General features: G+C 38.4%; 1 protein-coding gene across 4 annotated transcripts in view; it reads right to left on the bottom strand.

Moving 5' to 3' along the window:
• TMX3 (thioredoxin related transmembrane protein 3) overlaps positions 1 to 22,394 on the bottom strand; it is a 63,514-nt gene that overhangs the window by 18,695 nt on the left and 22,425 nt on the right. For all 4 annotated transcript variants that reach the window (XM_074987514.1, XM_074987511.1, XM_074987512.1 and 1 more), the window contains exons 7-11: positions 21,676 to 21,775; positions 20,094 to 20,171; positions 16,121 to 16,187; positions 3,877 to 3,975; positions 1,277 to 1,334 (exon numbers count right to left, since the gene is read on the bottom strand). In XM_074987514.1, coding sequence (XP_074843615.1) covers positions 1,277 to 1,334; positions 3,877 to 3,975; positions 16,121 to 16,187; positions 20,094 to 20,171; positions 21,676 to 21,775 — 402 coding nt within the window. The remainder of the gene's footprint in view (positions 1 to 1,276; positions 1,335 to 3,876; positions 3,976 to 16,120; positions 16,188 to 20,093; positions 20,172 to 21,675; positions 21,776 to 22,394) is intronic.

Raw genomic sequence — 22,394 nt, forward strand, 5'->3', positions numbered from 1 at the left:
TAAAGTACTTTTTAAGATGCTATCAGAATTGGTCCAGGAATAATTAATTTATCTCTATTGCCATAGGCAAACATAACATACTAAACTTTAAGAAAATACTCACAAATGGAACAAATTAGCACAAAAAGAACTCAAGAATGTAATTATTTTAAAATAAATTAGTGGCTCAACTGAAAAAGTCATGGTTGCCTAGAGGGTTGTTTGTTCTCAGTTTCTTTGGTAAATTACTACCCAGCAGGTATGAATGACTAAAATTACTAATCTGTTTTTAACTGTGTGACTATCTGTATAGAATTGAACACCAATCTTTTAATTCAAAAAAATGTTTTAAAACTAAACTCATAATTGGTTGACCTTAAGTTCTCTCTTTTAATTTTTAAATATTTAAAATTTAATTCAGTACAATGATCTTAAAGACTACATATCTCATCTGCACAAAGATCTCGAGATCCTGGATTCTGACTGGCCCTCCAATACATTGCATTACGATAGGCCCTCTGACTGGCCTATTGTAACACAATAATAATCTCTTTAGTACCAAGATACCTCTTATAGAAGGCACAATTTTTACCTGCAGTTGCACCTAGAGAAACCTCTATTTGCATTTCAAATCTAAGTGAATAAATGCAATCTTAACCCCTTTGACTGCCGGTGCAGTAGTATGGAATTTCCTACAGCCTTTAATCATCAAGTAGGTGAACAAGATATGTAGAATCACATTAGTCTAGCACAGTGTTTCTTAAACTTTTTGAGACCATGGAACACCAAACAATTTTTTTTTAAATGTGAAACACCTATGAAAATGTTCTTAAAAAAAAAAAAAATCTTGTCACCCCCCCCCCCCGCAAAAAAAAAAAAAACACCACCAAACCAAAACACCCACCCAAATAGCAACATATACAGCAATAAATTTATTTCATTGAACAGGTATCATAGCAATGAAGAAGTAACATTGTGTATGGTTTTAACAACAGAAAATATATACCATCAGTATATGACATCAAAAAGTATCAGATGCTCACAGCACACTTGTTATCTGTTCAAGGAACACCAGTGTTCTGCGAAACACAGTTTAGAATATACTGGTTTAGCACTCTCAGAAAATGTGCAAATACCAGGGTTAAGTCAATCTTCACTTCACATTTAAAACAGCTTTAAGAATTTAAATATTCCTTTCCAATATGAGATAAATCTAGTAAGATGAAGTCTGATGGCAATTCTAACATATAAACCTGCACAAATTCTTTAATTTTTTGCAGCTTCAATAATACCATACCTGGTATGCTCAGCTGAAGAATTTTTGTCATCAATAATCGCAATAGCCACAAGTTTTCCTAAAATATGGAATAAGAGACCTAAATTCATCACATTGTTTTTTCAAGGGAATCTATTACTTTGCCCAAGAAGTTGAGATCACTACCACTTCACAATCTCCAACTATCAGATCAAAGAGGCATTCAGTTTTGAAAACAACTGCCAAAATCTTGGTGTGTAGAAAAATCCCTTCTAAACTGCCACAAAAAAGCTACACAAGCATACGACTACACACATCAGTTTGTACTAACATAATGGAAAATAAATTACACGTGATTGAATGCTAGGTTAGCATGACTATGGAAATATATATGAAGGGAAACCATGTTAGTTTCGATCTATTCACAAATCCATAGTGGTAGTAACACAAGTACTGCAATCACCAGAACTCTGCCATTTCAAAATTTCAGAATATTTTTGTATCAATTCATTTATAATTGTTGTGGCACAATGTGTTTAAAAACCTGGAGTATTATTTGTTACAACTTACATGAAGAAATGTTAGAATTTTATTTGAATTCTTGTCTGTGCCACCAGGTCAGAAAAATAGCTTCTTACATCGTCTGTAGTCCATTGTCAGAGGAGCTGCACTTTCAAATGACCCTGTGCACAGATTTACTGAATATCATGTAGAATGTAATGGAGACCAAATAGCTTTACTTACTGGTCTCTGCTTGGTTTGATTCATGGAAGTTTAGAAACATCTTTAAAGTGTTTATATTCAGGTCAAATTATCTGCTCTCTTGGACAAACTCAACACAGTAAGAAATGCATTAAGTTTTGCAAGAATTTTCTTCAAATGTCGGCTCTCCCTGTGTTAGAAAAGTAGTTTTTTCCCCACAGTGAAACAGGCAGTGGATTGACTACCTAAAATCTCAACACCTAGACAAACAACGTAGTGCTGCTTATCCCCAGTCTCCAAAGCATCCCTTCTGATTGCTGTTGCCCCAGACCTGCACCCAATGCAAGGAGGTTCACATAGGGGGAGAACCCACATAAGAGTGATAATATTGTCAATGGGGAATCCTTGAAGGGTAGAATGAGGAAATGGATAATGTAACTTCTACAACTCCTCCCCATTCCACTTCTCCATGGTGCAATTGCAGATGGATCTCTTTGTGCTTGGCAAAAGGACTAAATAAAGAAGATGGGGAATGTCTCCCATCTCCTCCATGCTCCTACTCCAAACTCACTTGTGCTCATTCCCTTCACATCTTAACCTATTTACATCCCACTGCATCCTTATTAGAGAACACTCCTTTCTAATGCTTTTGAGATTTCTAGAGAAGTGTGGATGAATTCAAAAGTCTCATTGTGGGCAAGATGTTTTTTTCTTGAAGATATTGGACATAATCTGGAGACATAGATGCTTCATCACACTGATTAAATCAATATTTTGACTGAAGTCTTCTGTGATTTCCAGAAGTAATCACTGTTAAAACCAAGAGAATTTGCTAATACCGATGATGGACATCAAACTATAATTAAAAGATATGTCAGCCCTTTTATACATTTCTATTTAGACAAGTTGTTATATACATTCATAATGATCTAAATTTATAGACATTTTACCTTCTTAAATTATTTGGAAAAGTCAGAGTTTTGGTGTATAAAGTAGAGGTTTAACTTTTCAGAGGCAAATAGTGTTTTTGGATGTCTAACTTGAGAGATCTTAAGAGGGCTGATGTCATGGGGTGCTATGCACTTTCTGGAAAAAAAAAATCAGTAGCCTTCAAGCAATCTTAAATTAATCATCCAGAGTTACCTTTTAAAATTTACAGCACAGGCATTAAGCTATGCTCATGTATCTATTTTAAGCAGTAGCTATATTGTATCTCAATTATTAGGGTAACAAATTATTCTTAACTGAAATTTCACAGAATAAAAGTTTTTATTTGAAAAAAGTATCCCCATGAATACCTATTATTTTTCTCCTATTGCTCTCCCCCACAATTCAACACAATTGAGCCAGTCTAGATTTGTAATGCTCATTAAATACACATCACAAAACTTTTATGCATACATCTTCCAAATTTTTTGGAGGACATGCAATGGAAGAACAAAATGAAACATAGTTGTGTCTAATCTCAAACTTGTGGTCTACTCAGTTTTGATTAACAGTACAGAATTAGCAACACTGTACTGTGTGGATTTGGAAACTAAAAGTAAGGAATTCATCCAAAGTCCAATGAAGACAAAGGCAAGACTTACACTGACTTCAATGGCTTTGAATCATTAACTAAATGCAGAAGGCTTTCCTAAATAAAGGGCAGCAAAAACATATGTCCTACAGAGTTTAGTTAGGAATCATGTACATTTCCTTTTTTTTTTTTGGAGAAGGATGAAATTTGATTTAACTCAACACAAATGTACTTAAATATTACAACATGGGGACCGAAGTCCCCATGAGATTTTTTTAAAATACGCTAAGAATCAGCTGGGAAGTATGAGACTTAACTCTGAATTTAATTTCCTTTGAAGACATAAAAATCACTTGTTTCATCAATATTACCTGGGGTTACAGTGAATAATGTACATAACTTGAACACAGAGGCATCTTACCTGTATCTCCAAGTTCATAGAGCGTAAACCCATCTACATTGAGATACCCTTGGAATCTTTCTCGGTTTATCCAAGATGATAAATCACCATCTTCATATTCTAACACCAGAAAAAAAAATTATAATGCAGAATATTAACACCAGCAGTGGAGGAAAAAAGTTGCTAAATGGTTAAGAGATTGACAGTAAGACCAGAAACATACAGCTTTACAACACTCTACCATCCAGTTTTGGAATCATGGCTTAAAATCTTAATAAAAATACAGTAAACTCCTGAAATGCGGCACTCTGAGATGCGTTTAACTTGCCCTAAAGAGAGCTAAGTGCAACTCGAAGCTGCTCTGCAGCTGTCTGCCTGACTAGCTCTCCCAGCTGGGGGAAGCAGGGCAGACAGACAGCCACCATGCAGAGGATTCTCCCTGGCTTCCCCTAGCTCTCTGCTCGGCATGGCTTCTCTCAGCTGGGGGAAGCTGGGGAGGAAGATAGCCAGCCACTCTGCTGCAGTTTCTCCCTGGCTTCCCCCAGCTGGATGTGCCAGTCAGTTTCTCACTCCCACCAGCAGAAGGGAGCCTGGAGCCAGTTTCCTGGCTCCCCCACTTTGCACAGGAAATTTAACTTATGCAGGTGTTGCAAGAAGTCAGGGGCCCACTGTACACAAAAAAAAAAAAGTTTGTTTAGACTTAAAAAAAAGAAGCATACCAGTACTACAACAATTACAAACTTTTCTTTAAAAGGTAATTCCCTATGGAAAATGAAAAAGAAAAGGCAAAGTAAAGTTCACTCCCAATAGCTGTGTCTACACTACAAAAACAACTTCGAAGTTGCACATCTACCTACACCTTACTTCAAAGTTAAACTTTAAAGTAGGGCACTATTCCATTCCTGGGAATGGAGTAAGGACTTCAAAGCTGGGCTCCCTACTTCAAAGAAAGGGAAAATGTGTGTAGACTCTGCTGGCTACTTCAAAGTAGTGCTTAACTTCAAGGTTAACTTTAAAGTTAGTTCCTAGTGTAGACACACCCAATGACCATGTCTATACTACAAAATAACTTCAAAGTTGCTTAGTAGAGCATATGCACACAAAAAGCACCGAGTCTTACTTATAAGTAGGTTCCCCACTACTTCGAAGTAAAACATTTACACACAATTAGCTCCTACTTCAAAGTAAGGGGCCAGGAAATGATGCAGGCAGGGGGTTGCATGGCCGACAAGCCCATCCGGGTTCCAACCAGCTGACCCCTTAAAGGGCCTCTCTCAACACCCCCACCTGGCATGTGCTCAAGGCTGCCATGCTGCAAACAGCAGCAATGCATGGGCTGGGGAGAAGAGCCGGAGACCATGCCCACTCACACCTTCACCAAGGACTGTCATTCCCACCCTGGCCAGCCTGATGGTCATATTGGTTGCCCTGCCCTTTCAACTGCACAGCCGGGTTGCTCACATGGGACCCAGTGTACAGGCCCCGGCCAAGACCCTGCTGCCCATCCCCAACCCCAACCCCTGATCCAGCGCTGGCGGGCCTTCGCCACCAGCACCAAGTGGTGGGACCGACTGGTGCTGGAGGACTGGGATGATGAGCGGTGGCTGAGGAACTTCAGGATAACGTGGCAGACATTGGAGGATCTCTGCCAGTGGCTCGCCCCAGTCCTCCAGCAACAGGACACACAGATGTTGTCAGCGCTCCTGGTGAGGAAGAGGCTGGCCACCCATTCAGAGTCAGCAAGGCCATCGTCAGAGCAGTGCTTATCGAGGTAAGTCTGGGTTCCACCACAGACCCACCCTGAGGAAGGGGCTACTGGGCAGGGGGCCCCTGGCAGGGAGGGGACAGGAGGACATCCCGGTCAGGCGTTCATGGACGTATTTTCCTTCCCCCGACCCCTGCAGGTCATTCAAGCCATCAACATGGTGCTCCTGCGATGTATCATGACCATGAGGAACCCAGACGTCACCCTCACCTGGTTCATGGACCTGGAATTCCCCAATTGTTTCAAAGCCCTGGACTGGACACTTGTGGCGATCTGGGCTCCAGACCACAGTGGGGCACCTACATTAACAAGGAAGGGTACCACTCAATGGTACTCCTGGCCCTGGTGGACATCAGGGGCCATTTCCTGGATGTGTGTGTGGGGTGGCAAGGTAGGGCCTATGATGCCCAGGTGTTCTGAAATTCAGTGTTGATAAATATAAAGTAATACATATTAGAAAACATAATCCCAGCTATGAATATTTTGGGCTTTTAGATGTTCACCATTTATCAAAAATAACCAGGAGGGTTTTTGGTTTTTTTTGTTTCATTTTTTTAACATTGCAATTATAGCATCAGAGAGCTGGTAGGTAAGATCCCATGGGAGGAAAAACTGAGGGGAAAAACAACTGAGGAGAGTTGGCAGTTTTTCAAAGAGACATTATTAAGGGCCCAAAAACAAGCTATTCCCCTATGTAAGAAAGATAGTAAATATGGGCAAAGACCGCCTTGGCTTAACAAGGAGATCCTGCATGATCTCAAACTAAAAAAGGAATCCTATAAAAAATGGAAACTAGGACAAATTACAAAGAATGAACATAGGCAAACAACACAGGAATGCAGGAGTAAAATTAGAAAGGCTAAGGCACAAAATGAGCTCCAACTAGCTACAGGCATAAAGGGTAACAAGAAGGCCTTTTACAAATATATTAGAAACAAGAGGAAGACCAAGGACAAGGTAGGGCCATTGCTCAGTGAGGAGGGACAAACAGTAAAGGGGAAATTGGAAATGGCAGAGATGCTTAATGACTTCTTTGTTTCGGTCTTCACAGAGAAGTCTGAAGGAATGCCTGACATAGTGAATGCTGGTGGAAAAGGGGTAGAGTTAGTTTTTGAAATAAAAAAGAACAAGTTAAAAACCATTTGGAAAAATTAGATGTCTGCAAGTCACCAGGGCCTGATGAAATGCATCCTAGAATCCTCAAGGAGCTGATAGAAGAGGTAGCTGAGCCGTTAGCTCTCATTTTTGGAAAGTCATGGGAGACAGGAGAGATTCCAGAAGACTGGAAGAGGGCAAATATAGTGCCCATCTACAAAAAGGGGAATAAGAACAACCCAGGAAATTACAGGCCAGTCAGCCTAACTTCTGTGCCAGGAAAGGTAATGGAGCAGGTAGTTAAGGAAGTCATCTGCAAGCACTTGGAAGGTAGTAAAGTGATAGGGAACAGCCAGAATGGTTTTGAAAGAAACAAATCATGTCAAACCAACCTGATAGCTTTTTTTGACACGATAACGAGACTCGTAGATAAGGGAGAAGCAGTGGATGTGGTATACCTAGACTTTAGTAAAGCATTTGATACGGTCTCACATAATATTCTTATCGACAAACTAGGCAAGCCCAACTTAAATGGGGCTGCAATAAGGTGGGTGCATAACTGGCTGGCTAATCGTACCCAGAGAGTAGTTGTTGGTGCTCAATCCTGCTGGAAAACCATAACAAGTGGGGTTCCGCAGGGGTCTGTTTTGGGACCAGTTCTGTTCAATATCTTCATTAATGATTTGGATATTGGCATAGAAAGTACGCTTATTAAGTTTGCAGATGATACCAAGCTGGGAGGGGTTGCAACTATCTTGGAGGATAGGGTCATAATTCAGAATGATCTAGATAAATTGGAGAAATGGTCTGAAGTATACAGGATGAAGTTTAATAAAGATAAATGTAAGGTGCTGCACTTAGGAAGGAATAATCTGTTTCACACATACAGAATGGGAAAAGACTGTCTAGGAAGGAGTACAGCAGAAAGGGACCTAGGGGTTCTAGTAGATCACAAGTTAAATACGAGTCAACAGTGTGATGCTGTTGCAAAAAAAGCAAACATGATTCTGGGATGCATTACCAGGTGTGTTGTGAACAAGACACGAGAAATCATTCTACCGCTCTACTCTGCACTGGTTAGGCCTCAGCTGGAATATTGTGTCCAGTTCTGGGCACCCCAATTCAAGAAAGATGTGGAGAAATTAGAGAAGGTCCAGAGAAGAGCAACTAGAATGATAAAAGGTCTGGAGAACATGACTTATGAAGAAAAGCTGAAAGAATTGGGCTTGTTTAGCTTGGAAAAAAGAAGATTGAGGGGGGACATGATAGCGATTTTCAGATATCTTAAAGGGTGTCATAAGGAGGAGGGAGAAAACTTGTTCTTCTTGGCCTCTGAGGAGAGAACAAGAGGCAATGGACTTAAGCTGCAGCAAGGGAAGTTTAGGTTGGACATTAGGAAAAAGTTCCTAACTGTCAGGGTGGTCAAGTACTGGAATAAGTTGCCAAGGGAGGTTGTGGAATCTCCCTCGCTGGAGATATTTAAGAACAGATTAGATAGATGTCTATCAGGGATGGTGTAGACAGCGGTCGGTCCTGCCGTCAGGGCAGGGGACTGGACTCGATGGCCTCTCGAGGCCCCTTCCGGTCCTAGTGTTCTATGATTCTATGATCTGGTCCCCAGTCTCAATCAGATTAGATAAACAAGATTCTGCTGTAATTTGTGAATATCCCCCTTCCCATCTTTTGCCACCTCTATTTAAATTATGAGCTTTCCAGAGCAGGGGTTATTTCTTAATATGTTTGTGCAACACCTAGCACAATGCTACCTTGATTGTAGCTGAGATCTGTCGGTGTAATTGTAAAACAAATAAATGATAGTCACTAAAAATTTAGGCAAATTTATAAAACCATAAAACAAATTTAAATTAAATTATAGTCCTATTATGCAACTTCCTAGCCTCCACCTATATTAAAATTGCTTTAATTACATAAATGTATTTTTTTAAAGAAACATGAGACATCATGCTTTCTCTGAAAATTTATTTGAGACCAACACCACTGACAGAAGCCGCATGCAGATGGACACTAGCATTTGTGCAGAGACCCACCAATGTCTGGCACAGACATCTACATAGAACTCAATAAAAAGTTGGGTTTAAAAATAAACATTAAAGAGGTAGTACCTTGTCTTTGTTTCTATTTCTTTTCTTTCGATTCTATATTTTTTCTTGTACTTTGTGACAAGGTACACCAAAGCTTATTTTTTAATTAAATGGGTCAAGGAAGATAAGGCATTTTTAAAACAGACTGCTACAACAATTGATATTTTGGTTAGGATATATTTTACCTTAATCTAGTGTAACAGGGAGTATATTTTAGGATGATTTTGTCTTTCTATTCTGCAAGGCAGGATGGTTTAAAGAACGGCATAGAGTTCAAGAAAATGTAATCCCTCATACTTCTGTATGATATTTTTGAGAATATCCATGGGTGTGTGAGATAATCAAAAATGACCCTAAGCAAATATAAAATACTTATGTTGCTAACCTATGTAGAATTATTCTATAATAATTTCTTGTAAAATAACTAAAAGTAAACTTGTCACATGAAAGACAATTAAATAAGTTGATTTTGGACTCCTTTAAACATATACTATTCTGTCTGTATATTCTTTTGACATAAATCAGAAACTGTTTTGAAAATACTTCACAGGTATACTTCCATGTGGCCACTCATCTGATTTACACTGCTTTCTGGTCAACAAAAATTGAGAAAAGGAAACCTAAGTACTAAAATTACCCTTTTTAAATATGTTTCATTTTTCTCCTGAGAGCAGCAATTGATGAGACTATCCTGGTTTCAGTTTTGGTTCCCATTCTCAAACAGGTTTTGGGGAAACCCAAACTCCACGTCTAAGACCATAAAATAATCATATCTAGACAGACCATGTCATTTGGATGAAATCACAAAGAGGCAAAGCACTGAGGCAAGCACCAGATTTTCATTATCCACATCAGAAATGTCTCATTTTAGTCTACTATTAATTTTATGGTAAGTGAATGTATCTACATTTATACTTTTTCACTGAGATACTGAAATAAAATGTATTACTTTATGTTTACTATTTCTGATAAAAATGTAAAAAAAATAAGTTTGCAATCTGGATGTCTAACTAGAAAAAGTCAGAAACATTATTCCATTTAAACTGTTAAAATTAAGATAACAGTTGTCTACACTGTTAAAAACAACATTTTTTAAAAAAATGAGTAAGGAAAAATGTTTGTGGAGTTTTGTTTGTTCAATTTAAATAATTATTAGGAAAAATATTAGGTTAAGTGGATGTATAAATATTAGGCAATCCACTAGTTTTAGTAATAATTTTATGCTTTTTCTAGGCTAACTCCTCATATGCATTACAGAGACAGCATGAATATAACTATTAAATTCAAGCTTCCAAACCAAATAATGGAAATACAGCTCAAGAGTGAAGATCAAAAATTAATAGACACTCTGAAGAGGATTCACTTCAGTCTTCCTTGTGGTATCCAACAAAGGGAGACCACAGTCACTGACAGAAAAATGCTGTCTTATACCTTTTTAATCAACAAAATGACCAGAGTAGACACATTGGCATTTGCAGATTTAATCAAACAAATTTTCCTGCAGATGTCAGAGGCATTACATTCTTCCACCAGTGGGAAAAAGTCTATGAAACAAACCATGATTAAGCACTTCGCAAAAAAGTGATAAATTATACTGGCATGGTGGCAAGATAAACAGTGAAATAAAAAACATAAGATACTGGAAACAGAACGTGTGCAAATAAAGTTTTGGGAGTTTGTACTTGAACTAGTTATCACATACCCTTCCTAAGTTAAGACAAACATAGTTAATACCAATGAAGATGGTAGCACATTTATCTAGAATAATTGAGAGCAACCTTTCAGGAAACTAGCAGTGGCAATATTACTTGCATAAAAGTCTGAAGAATTTTGTATAAAATCTGTGTGCAGACACCCTCAATTGTTTCCTATTCTGTATGTTAGTAAACGTTTTTATAGAACTTAGACTCCTTCATATGTTTATGTAAAGAACTGCTGTCATTTTGCATTTGCAATGTGAAATTTAACATTTTTTCAATGTTGACAAAAATAAAGGTTTTAAAAAATATACATAAAAAGTGTTCATCTGTTTTCTTTCCTTTTTTTGTTTATTTATTAAGGAAAGGCTGTCACAGCAGTTGCTCTGCAATAGAAGTTTGTCTTACAGCTGAATGCTATTTACTTTTCACAATCTCACACAAATCGCGGAATATGTTAATGTCCAGTGGTTTGTCACAGTAAGTTATAGAACATATTAGTCAGGCCATGGTGGGAGAGCAGAGAGACTTAATGCATCTTACAGAAGACATTTCAAGTCACAGAATATGATAAATATTTTATTTTTGCAAAAAATCATATATTCTGCAAAAATAAACACCCCTGTTTAACAATGTGTAAAATGACTTCAATATTGATATAAATAGTATTATTTATTCTTCTACTTACAGGTTATTTAGAAATTATCATTTAACTTCACTGACTTTACAATAATACAATTACTTTCGTATATACAATATTACAGGTTGAACTTCTGTAGTATGGCCCTCTCTGGTCTGGCAACATCTATGGCCTGGCGTGATTTTAGTTAGCTGGATGCTCATTCATTGATGTGGACAAGTTTCATGCTGTCCCACAAAGTTTATTTCCAGCCATCAGTCCTGGCTCAAAGGGTTCTGGGCTGATAGTTAGCTCTAATTTACCCCTAAGTAAGTAGTGAAAGTGTTGGTAATGCTGCAAGACAACACTGACCTGTTGCTCAGCAAATTCTCTGGTTTGGCATCTGTCAGGACCCACGGGTGCAAGACTAGAGAGGTTCAACATTAGTGGAATATGAGAGTTCATGTTTTCTTTTAATTAGCACAAATTTAATGAAAGGAAAAATTTAAGCTAAATTAAGGAAATTCCCAAGAAATCGCCTTCTGTGAGCTAGCAATGGGCCACAAGTGACAGAGGATGACACATCTTAGCTATAAAACTATATTTATTGCCTCTATGCATATTCATACAGATTACGTGACACAGCTTCAAACTCCTATTTTGCTTTAACATTCTAAAGTATTTTCTTACATACTTCCTTAAAAATATAGTAAATAAGTTTCAGTTATTGAAGCTTATTCTTTATATAGAATATTTATAGGAGCATTTAATTAGAAACCTATTACAAATGGAAGGTGATCTAGCAACTGTTATCTCAAAGAACAGAACACCTCCTTGTGCAAGACATCAATGTGGCGCAAACATTACTTACCTCAAGAAAGCAAATTTTGTAAGATATTTATTTCTTAGAGAGAGACTTCGCTGTGTAAAAGAACGTGCAAACTTGTTTATTTAATAAACACTCCGAACTCTTCATTTTTCAAAAATTGTGCAGGATATATTTTTTTTTCAAAACCCAGATGAAAGCCTTTGTTTTCCCTTGTATTCTTCAGCTTGCAAACGTTTTCTCTGAGATATGTATCTGAATATTTTGTATTTTAAAGTGGAACAACAGAGTTATGAACTCCAAAGTCATGAACTGACTGGCTAACCACGTACTTCATTTAAAACCAGAAATATGCAATTGCTAAAGATACTATTTGTGGGGCCTGAGCATGACCGGCTCAAACCATCTGCCAGGATATTCCGAACTTGTGGAAGGTAAGATTTCAAGCTGATAGAACTGGCGATACAGAAATTCCAAAGGAGAACTGACTTGACAACTTTCCTGAACTCCCCTACCACGATCCACCTTGCTTGTGTATACAGAAGAGAGTTGCTCTGTTGTCTGTGAATACCAACAAATTCCACCGAAGGAACATGGCACAAACTAAATGGATAGCCCAAAATTCCCTGATATTTATACGGAGACTTAGATCCTGAGGAGATGAAAAAATTTGAGTGCCTGAAAGGGACCTACATTAGTTCTACAATCTATACATGATGAATCTGTTACTGAAGTGAGTGACTTCTTTTATGGGGCACAAAGTAAAAATACCCTTGCAAATACTTGCAGATTTTACCCACCAATCCAGAGAGGACAAGACTAGAGCAGGTATTTGAATTAGGTACATATGATGGACCAAATAAATACACTGAATCTAGCTAGCTCTGTAATTCTCTTAGGTGTAGCCTAGCACATTGCATCACAGAAGTGTGCACTGCCATATGCCCTAGAACTCTGGGCCAATCTTGAACCACAATGACAAGATGCACCTTTACCTCTAGAATGATGACCGTAACATGGTTGGGGATCTGCTCCGGCAGCAATTCTTAGTCTAGGACTGCCTCCCAAAATGCTATTCTTTGAACATGTGTCAAGACAAATTTCTATATACTGATTAGGAGCCAAAGTGTGCCAGAAATAGACCGAATAGTGGTTAAGCCAAAGAATACCTGCAACCTGGACTGGCCTTTCACTACCCAGTTATTCAGGTAGGTGAACACCTGGGCTCCCGAACGTCGCAAAAAATGCTACTACTACAGACAGGCATTTTGTGAGGAAGATGTGCCACTGGCAACCCAAAAGGCAGTACTTCAAATTAGCAGTGGAACCTAATGACCGTGAATCCAATAAAACTTTCTGTAGCTCTTAGGAAGTTTATTTTCACATGATTCACAAGTTAAGTGTAGTATATAAGTACCTGGGATCTACAGGACAAACAACAGATGTTAGTGAAATCATGCAGAATGTTTGCAAAACAAAGCAAGTAATCCTGTAGCACCTTAAAGGCCACCCAATTGTATTTATTAGGTAATGAGCTTTCATGGGACCCATTTCTTCAGATTCTGGAGTTCTGTTTTGTGAAGATACAGACTAACATGGCTACCTCTCTGAGACCATGCAGAATTTTGTTTTCTTTAGGAATTTGTTTAGCTGCTTTAGATCTATACCAGGTCTGAGACTGCAGACTTTGCTTTCAATATTGGAAAGTAACAGGAATAAAATGTCTTTCAGCAGAATTACATGGGAAATCATTTCATAGGTGCCCTTTGGAGGAAAGACTAGACCCCTGAAGTAGCATGATCACAAGGAGCATGGTTACTGAGATGGAAAGAGGAATTAAAATAAACTGAAGGGTACATCCCAGCTCAGCCATGCTTAAGCCCCAGTGATCCATGGTGATCAGGGTGAAATCACTTAAGGAAGTGAGACAGGCATCTGGCAAAAATTGTGGTGGAAAAGATACCTCTGATACATTGCAGACTGATTTTGATCAACAGGGCAAAATTACTGTTTACAAGACCCTGTTTGCCTAGAAGAACTGGCCATTTCAGAAGAGGGAGGAGGATCCCTCTTGTAACTTTTGGCTCCTCTTTTTTGACAGATCCTGGAAGATAGGAAAGCAGGGCTCAACCAACCAGAACTTCTGAGAGTGCACCAGGTTTCTTTTTGCCACCAGAGGTGCTCAGAAGCTTAAGGCCACTCTTGAATCCTGAAGCATACGAAGACACTCATCTGTGTTATCAGTAACGAGCAAGGGATCTTCAAATGAAAGGTCTCGAATGGTCTGTTGAACCTCTGGGGGAAAACGTGACAGCTAAAGGCAAGATCAAAGCCGCAAAGTGCATCAAAGCTCATCTGCAATGGCACTGTAGTAACCATTTTGCCCTCCTCTGCTGAAGCAGTGAATTAACTCCTGCTTTGCACCATTAGGACACTTCTCTTTCAACTTCAGGATATTATCCCACAGCCTGAAATCACATGCACCCAGCAGAGCCTGCTCATTCACAATTCTAATCTGTAAACCTCTCATAGCAAATAAGCTTCCTGCTGAGCAGGCCGAGCATTTCTCCTTTTGACATATAGGTTTGTTGTCCCTATCTCTTTTCCATTAGTAGCAGTAACTAATGGCAGTTACAAGTGTGCTTAAATCCTTGTGAAGAGACTTATCTTCTCTCTACCCTTCCAGCTGTGAGAAGGAAGTTGCCATAAACTTTTAGAGGTTCCAGGATAGCTTCATTAATAGGGGATCCTACCTTGGAGGTCCTTGCAAAGGCTAAAATAACCACAAGCCTGAGACACCTTCGTGCAATGTTCTGTGCATGGATATACTGCACTCCAACCAACATTCTCAACAAACTTTGACAAGCTCTGAAACCATCAGGAGGGATGGAAGTAGACGAAAGGCAGGCCTACACTGCAGGGACAAGACAATCTAAGCTACGCAATTCGAGATACTTTAGAAGTGTATCTCAAATTGTTACAGGAAAGGTCTCCTTACCTCAGGGATCCATACCAAGAGGAATCAACAGAAGAATCTCTCCCACTGACTCCCTTTACTCACTTTGTTCTGATAGAGTCTCAGAATTGATGGGAGAGTGACTGGCGTTCTATTTAGAGGGCCCTCACTAGACCCACTAAATCAACCCCCAGTAGGTCAGTCACCGCAGCATCAATCCACCCCCTAGTGGAGACATACCCTATATCATTGACACATCAGTGAAACAGAAAAGACTAAGAGCTGTTAGCCTTCCTTCCAAAGGAGAGGTAAGCATAAAACAAGGTCCTTGTTGCAGATTCTCCTGGTACCTAGCCATACAGAAGGGCAAGAAAGAAAGGAAGTGGAGAGGCATGCAGGAAAGCATCAAGTGGCCCAAAAGAGCCATCTATATGGAGATAGGACCTCACTACATACATGCAGGCCATTGATCTTTACAGTGCTGAAGCTTGTGGCAAGTACTACAGTGCCTGCTGGGCATACTCTGGTAGAGACATGACTGATCTCACCCTGGAGTCTGATGGGGCATCTGCTTCCTCAGAACACAGCCTAGCTGACTCCTTCAGTACCAGAGAGATGTGTTTTTAATCTGGAGAACTGGGTCCTGGTAGGATCACTGCTGACTTCCATACATGAAGCCCTAAAGAAAGGGGATGCAACTGTAGAAGTCACTAGTACTGCACTGTACTCAGAGGCTGAAATTGGCCTTATGGGAGCATGCTCCTCCAATCCCATTAACTATGAGAGATTCCTGAACAGCAGGGTAAGCCAGCAACAATAATTAAATTCTGTGGCTTCCACAAAAGCTTTATGGAACCACTAGACTCATCTGGCCTGCTTGTAATATACATGCAACATGCAAGACAACATTCAAGCAAAAAAATATGTAAAGCAAAATTCAGTTGCTTTCAGCTTTACTTCATTTATCACCACTGAACACAATTCTTACTCCATTACATTATTTTGTTCCATTAAAAAAAAAATCTCACATATAACAGACATCCAGCAACAGCAATTCCACCTCTTTCTCTCCTTCTCAAAGATTATCCAATATAAATGTGGTCTTCTTTTTTTTAATTTCCCTTTCAAAAAGAACGTCTATGTTTTGATTTCCCCGAAATATAATGTGTATTTTGTCTTTATGTACAGTGCACATATGTACTTACCATCATAAACAAAGTAAGTTCCATCTTTGAAGACCACAACAGCAGGCAATTCAGGCAGTGTCACATACTAAAAGAGAGATGAAGTTTAATAATCCCATGGATGACTAAAAGAGGCATTTAAATTGCACAAATCTTAAACTCACCAGCCAGAAGCAAAAACCCTCAAATAGTTAAAAAGGACATTTAAATGTTCTTTCAATATTGTTTATTTCACAGCTTAGAAACATACACCCTCGCTTTCCCTTTTAATAACTGCATCTTTTTTCTCTTTAAACTTTAACACAAGTCTGATTTTATGTGCAGCAGACTGCATTTTTGTTTACATTTCCAATTTCTGATTGATATTAGTACATTTCCAGCTCTAGAACCACATTTCTTACTTAAAAACTGATGTATTCAGTGAAAAGAGATGGTTACTCACCCTGTGCAGTAACTGAGGTTCTTTAAGATGTATTTTGCTGTGGATGCTCTATTACAGGTGTCAAGACAGCTGCTCAAAGGCTTCTGATAGCATTGCCTGGTTGGGAAATGTGCACAGTAGGCTCCTTGTAGTGCTATTGATGTATGTGCATCCCAGCACTCCTCTGTTCGTTCTGTATTTCACAATGGTGGTCCACAGTGCAAGCTGGGAGAGGGTCCCAGCTCCATGCCCCTAGAAGAGCCCCTGTGCAACTGCCCCCTTTGCCTGCACCCTCCAACTCCCCTGCCATCAGCAGCCCTGATACTTGAAGCTCCTCTATAGAGCTGAGGAGCAGAGGGGAAGAAGGTTGCTAGAGAAGTGTTCACAGAGACACATCTCAAAGAACTTTAGTTACTGCACAAGGTGACTAACCTTTTCACCAAGTGGTGTCCTTGTGGGTGTTCCAATGTGCATGGCTACCTAGCAGAACCCCTCTAAGGTAGACTGGGTTCTGGAGTTGGGTTGATAGTGGAGGATAGCACCATCAGTCCTTTTAGCGCCACTGCTTTAGAATCTTATGTGATAGCATGATGGTTTGTGAAGATGGATACTAATGCCCAGGCTTCATCCTGGCAACTCTCTGTGACTGGTACACTATGTAAAAATGCAGTTAAGATGGAAATGGTGCTAGCTGAATAGGCCAAATCTCCTGTGGGGTCTCTATATTTTGTTGTTCATAGCACGTTCTTTTGGAATTTTTAGTTAATTTTTACAACCTCCGTTTTGATATTGCCATGCTTTTTGATCATTCCACAGTGGATATAAACAGTCCTAGATTGCCAGTGCTCATCTAACATGGAGTAGGGTTTCCTGAGCAGATTCATGTGGTTTGGGTAAAACACAGGCAGATGTATGACCTGGGTGTGAATTTTGGATGTAATGTCAAAATCATCTTGTCTTTAAATACAGCGTAAGATGGATGGGCCATCAGGTCACTGATCTCCACATGCTGATGTAATAGCTACAGGGAACCATTTCATTAATAAGTGTACTAGTGACCATGCAGCAAGGGGCTCTAATGGAACCATTTGGTGATTCTGTATGAGAAGGCTGTGAACCCTTCAATCTTGTGATGAATTCCTGATACGACTGCTGGGTGTACTCTAAATGAGCTCAAGGACAGCCGCAATAGTTCCAGGTGAGGCATGTACTTCAGAAAGCCTCGGATCAATGCCATGCTTTCATTAATGTGTATCTTGGCACAAGTTTGTAAATGTCTTCCATTTATTTAGGTATTATGACTTTTCTGTGTCTTAGCAATATTTTAGCTTCCTCCAAATAGGTTAGTTCTTCACAATGAAGCCACTGGGAGTCAAGCCTTCAGATGCAGTAGTATTGCCAGGTTCAGATTAGGAATTTGACCTTCATCCTGCGACAGAAGTTCTTATCACGTCAGGAGAGCATAGGGTAAACACCATGCCATGTGGTTCAAGAACTGCAACAATGTCTGTCTGGGCCAAGTTGGGAAACCAGTATGAGCTGGAATCTTTCGGGATCTTAACTATTTTGGATGATAATAGGATTGGTGGGAAGCATGTCTTCTATGAGGGAGATATATCTTACAGAGCATGGTTCCAGTCTCTCTTGTGAGCAAAAGTTTTTATATTTTCTGTTCCATGCTGTTGCAAACAGGTTCATATATATAGGTCTTCCACCATGCAAAAATGTGCTATTTTGTTGTTCATTTCCCATTTGTGATCTCAAACTTTCTGATTAGTGCATCTCCAATTGTGCTTTGTTGCCCCAGGTGGTAAGACGATGCATCAGAATTATGGGTAATGCACCAGTTCCATAGTTTCATGGTTTCTGTGCATAAAGAATGAGAGAGCACATCTTTGTGGAGGTCTGTCCGCAACCATAGACTGTCAAGAAGGTACTGAAAAGGAGAGACAGGATGCACAAGACCTGGTACTGCTACCAAGAATCACCTTTCAATGATGCTGAGATGCAGTGACACTATCATGGGGCACCCCCAGGGACTCAACTCGAAGAACAAAAAGCTTTTGAATATTCCATAAAAATATTTAGGAGGACAAGATTATTTTCTTAACTTATCAAACAGTGGCTTTTTAACAAGTCAAGTATTTTAAATCTCTATATCCCCCGCACACAGGTGGCAATTTTAAAACAAAACATTCTCAAAATAAAAATACGACTTTCTTATTATCATGCCCGAGAATGTTAAGTTGTATTATATTTCTTTTCCCCATTCACTGTGCCCCAGGAAACATCACAAAGCGCACAGATGACTATGGCTGTTGCGGTGGTGGCATGCGTACGCGTTAGTCTCTCGTGTAAATTAGATCAGACCACTGAATCAGGGATACCAGTTCTTTTACTACATCCTGCTCTAGAGCAGAGATGGGAGTTGTGAAATAATGTACAATAATGAATTAATGGAAGTGGGCTGAGTTAAAGTTTGTGTGAGCACCTTAAGTGAGGAGGACATAAAATTTACATTCAGTTCTATAATTCGCTTATTTACTGTATGATATTTTAAAAGAAATATAGCTACTTAGCTCTTCCACATTATTATTATTACGTTCAAAATATCTCATAGGCCTTAGCAATATAAATAGGAAACCTCAGAGCACTTATGACTATACTGTAAAATACACACAACTGCATCAAAAGAGTAAGCTCTTAAGTAACCTAATTTTCAGAAGTGCAACCCATCTTGAACATGTGTGTCACTAAGTGCACTCTAAGGCTGTGTCTACACTGGATAGCTCTGTCAACAGAAGGGGCCTTCTGTCGACAGAGTCTCAACAGAACTCTGCTTTTGCCTTGACAGTTATTCCTCAAAAACTTGAGGCGTAAGACTATTGACAGATTTCTGCTGACAGAAGTGCAGTGTAGACATGTCTGTCAACACAGAGGGCTTCTTTGAGATGAGGTAAGCAGACCTGCACAGAGTATTCAAGATGTGGGCATACCATGGATTTATATAGACACAGTATTGTATTTTCTGTCTTTCAGCGTATCCCTTTCTTAAAGATTCCCAACACTGGCTCCTTTTTTGACAGCTACTGCACATTCAGTGGATGTTTTCAGAGAACTATCTGCAATGACTCTAAAAATCGCTGTTTTGAGTGGTTACAGCTAATTTAGTCCATATCATTGCATATTCATAGCTGGGATTATGTTTTCTAATATGTATTACTTTATATTTATCAACACTGAATTTCAACTGCCATTTTGTTGCCCAATCATCCACTTTTGTGAGATGATTGTGAATCTCTTTGGTGTAAAGTGGACTTAACTGTCTTGAGCAATTTTGTATTATCTGTGACTGTAACTCAATTCCAAATTCATTCTTTTTCAATTAAGTTCTTTATGCAGACATAATTATTCATTTGAGTGAATATAATCACTGACGAGTCATTGTTATTACTGACCAGATTCCTGTAGCGTTTCATGTAAAACAGCGAGAATTCAAAGGCCGTGGTTGTGCTAAATACAATGTAAATAAGAACACGAAGTAGAGTTTAATATACGATAAAATAAATTTACCTCAGGAAGCACTTCTTCTGAGGAAGAAAAAAAGTATGTGTAGACAATTAGTTCTGAAGCAACTTCTATGTATTTCTCCTGCAAAAATGCAAAGATTTTTTTTTTTCAAAGGGTAAATCTTAGAAAAATCAGCAGAGGAAAAAAGGGTATCAAAATAGATTTTCCACTTTACTTTTCTAAACATCAGATTTAAAAATACAGCAAAATTTGAAAAGAAAACTTACCTGAGGACCATATGCATTACATGTCTATACATGACAGTATAAAATAAGGTAGCAGTGTAAGAGGCATTCCTTTTATAAACTCCCACCCAATCAGGGCAGAACAAAAACTAGGCCAGTAATAACGTTCTGTACCATGATTTTGTGCTAGCATTGTTCCATTCAAACTGAAGGAAAAAAAAAACTTGACAGCTATTGAGGTATCTAACCTTTCATTGGCTTATTTGGGTTTGTATTACAGGGTTATTTTTGACAAAGATAGTTTCTATTGTTTTCTACATGATATTTATTTTTTTAACATCATCAACTTAAATTGTATTTTGATAGTAAATGGGTCTTAAACCACAAACAATAGCTTTTTAAGAAGTATTAGAGCAAAAAAGATGCACAACATGAAGGTAAATGTGAACATAATACTAGCATAATAAAAGTGAAACAAGAGTAAGAATTTCAGAAAAGTTCTGATAATTTTGTTCAAATGACAGTTTCTTCCCATCCAAGTTTCCTTCTACCAGACTAAAGTCAAACTTGCTAAGATATAGCACAGAACTGCAGTACAAAAAGACACCATAAAATCTGCCACTTTAACAAAACACTCTCCCTGCAGTATAACTATACTACATAGTAAATAAATACTACATTAAATAACTATTTTGAATTAATGTCTTATTCCTCTAAATGACAACAACAAAAGGTATTTCTAAGGTTAAGTATAATTTTATGTTTTACATTATTAGGCATACAGAGGCCAACTATACAATGATTACAAGATGAAAGACAGCACTCAGATCCCATAGATTATCAGCATGTTTGGTAAATGTGTTTAACGCAATCATTTAGGCTATAGTTACACTGCAACTTCTATTTCGTGATACATTTGTACCCCAAAATAGAAACGCTGCAGCTAAAGAATGTGCTCAAAAAAGCCGGTCTGTTTTGAGCGTGGTATTTCATTCAGGCTACTCGTTGTGAGAGGGATAGTGGGAATTACAAAATAGGAGCTTATTTCAAACTTCAATGCCATCTGGACTGCATCGAGTTCGAAATAAGTTGCCTCCGAATAACTTACGCAATTTGCATTGTGCAAATTACGTAAGTTATTTCAGGTTACAATTACAGTGTAGTCCTAGCCTCAACGTTTTTTTTTTAAAAAGAGAGAGAGAGAGAGAGAGTGTGTGTACACACACATGTATTACACAATTATCAAAGTAGTTCTAAAATTAGAACACATTCATCTCATTAACAACTACGATCTATTAAAAATTAGAATTATTTTCTCACTTTTTTAGGAAAGATACCGATAAATCACATTAGACTAACTTAAAAGCAACAAAAAAGAAAACATAATTAAAGTTTCAAACCTTTAAAGGAGATTCCCCACCAACATACAAAAAAAATACTCGATGTCTCTTTTGCACATGTTCAAACATTTGTTGGCTAGGAAGTGGACGGATAAGAGGCCTGGGGAAAAAGGGAAATATGAAGAAACAGTCTGTTTAGTGCAACTTTAAAGAAAACTTCCAAGCTCATCTAAATTGTACAATTCTGATTGACCACTCCCCAAGTAGAACGGAATGTATCAATAATCACCAACTCTTAAGTAAAAAGAATTAACAGTAAGCATGACACTTCATATAAGCTATCTGACCTATGTTGGAATTATTTCTGAAAGAGGCAGCTAAACGTGGGAGTAGCAACTCACAACTATGCATGTTCTAAGTGCTCCTGATCTGAAGATTACAAGCATTCATAGATTACCTGAAAGTACTGAAAAGCAGTTAGGTCTATGTCCCTATTTTTATGTTCTAAAGACCAAGTAACTGAAAAGAGGAGAAATTTGAATAATCGAAAGAAGAAACAAACATTCTCCAAAATTCTGAGCTTGTGTGTAAAAGTTGCAATCATCCCTCACGGTAACATACATCTTGGCAATTTTGAGAAACAAAATAAAAATAAAACAATTATTTCTTTTCCCATGTTGCTAATTGTCTCTATAAAACTACATTTAAAATTCACTTAAATGTCACCTGCACTGCCACTTTTTTTAAGGGGATGGGGTGGAGATAAACTATGAAATTCT

The sequence above is a fragment of the Carettochelys insculpta genome, chromosome 2 (genome assembly GCF_033958435.1).
Source record: "Carettochelys insculpta isolate YL-2023 chromosome 2, ASM3395843v1, whole genome shotgun sequence".
Taxonomy (NCBI): domain Eukaryota; kingdom Metazoa; phylum Chordata; order Testudines; family Carettochelyidae; genus Carettochelys; species Carettochelys insculpta.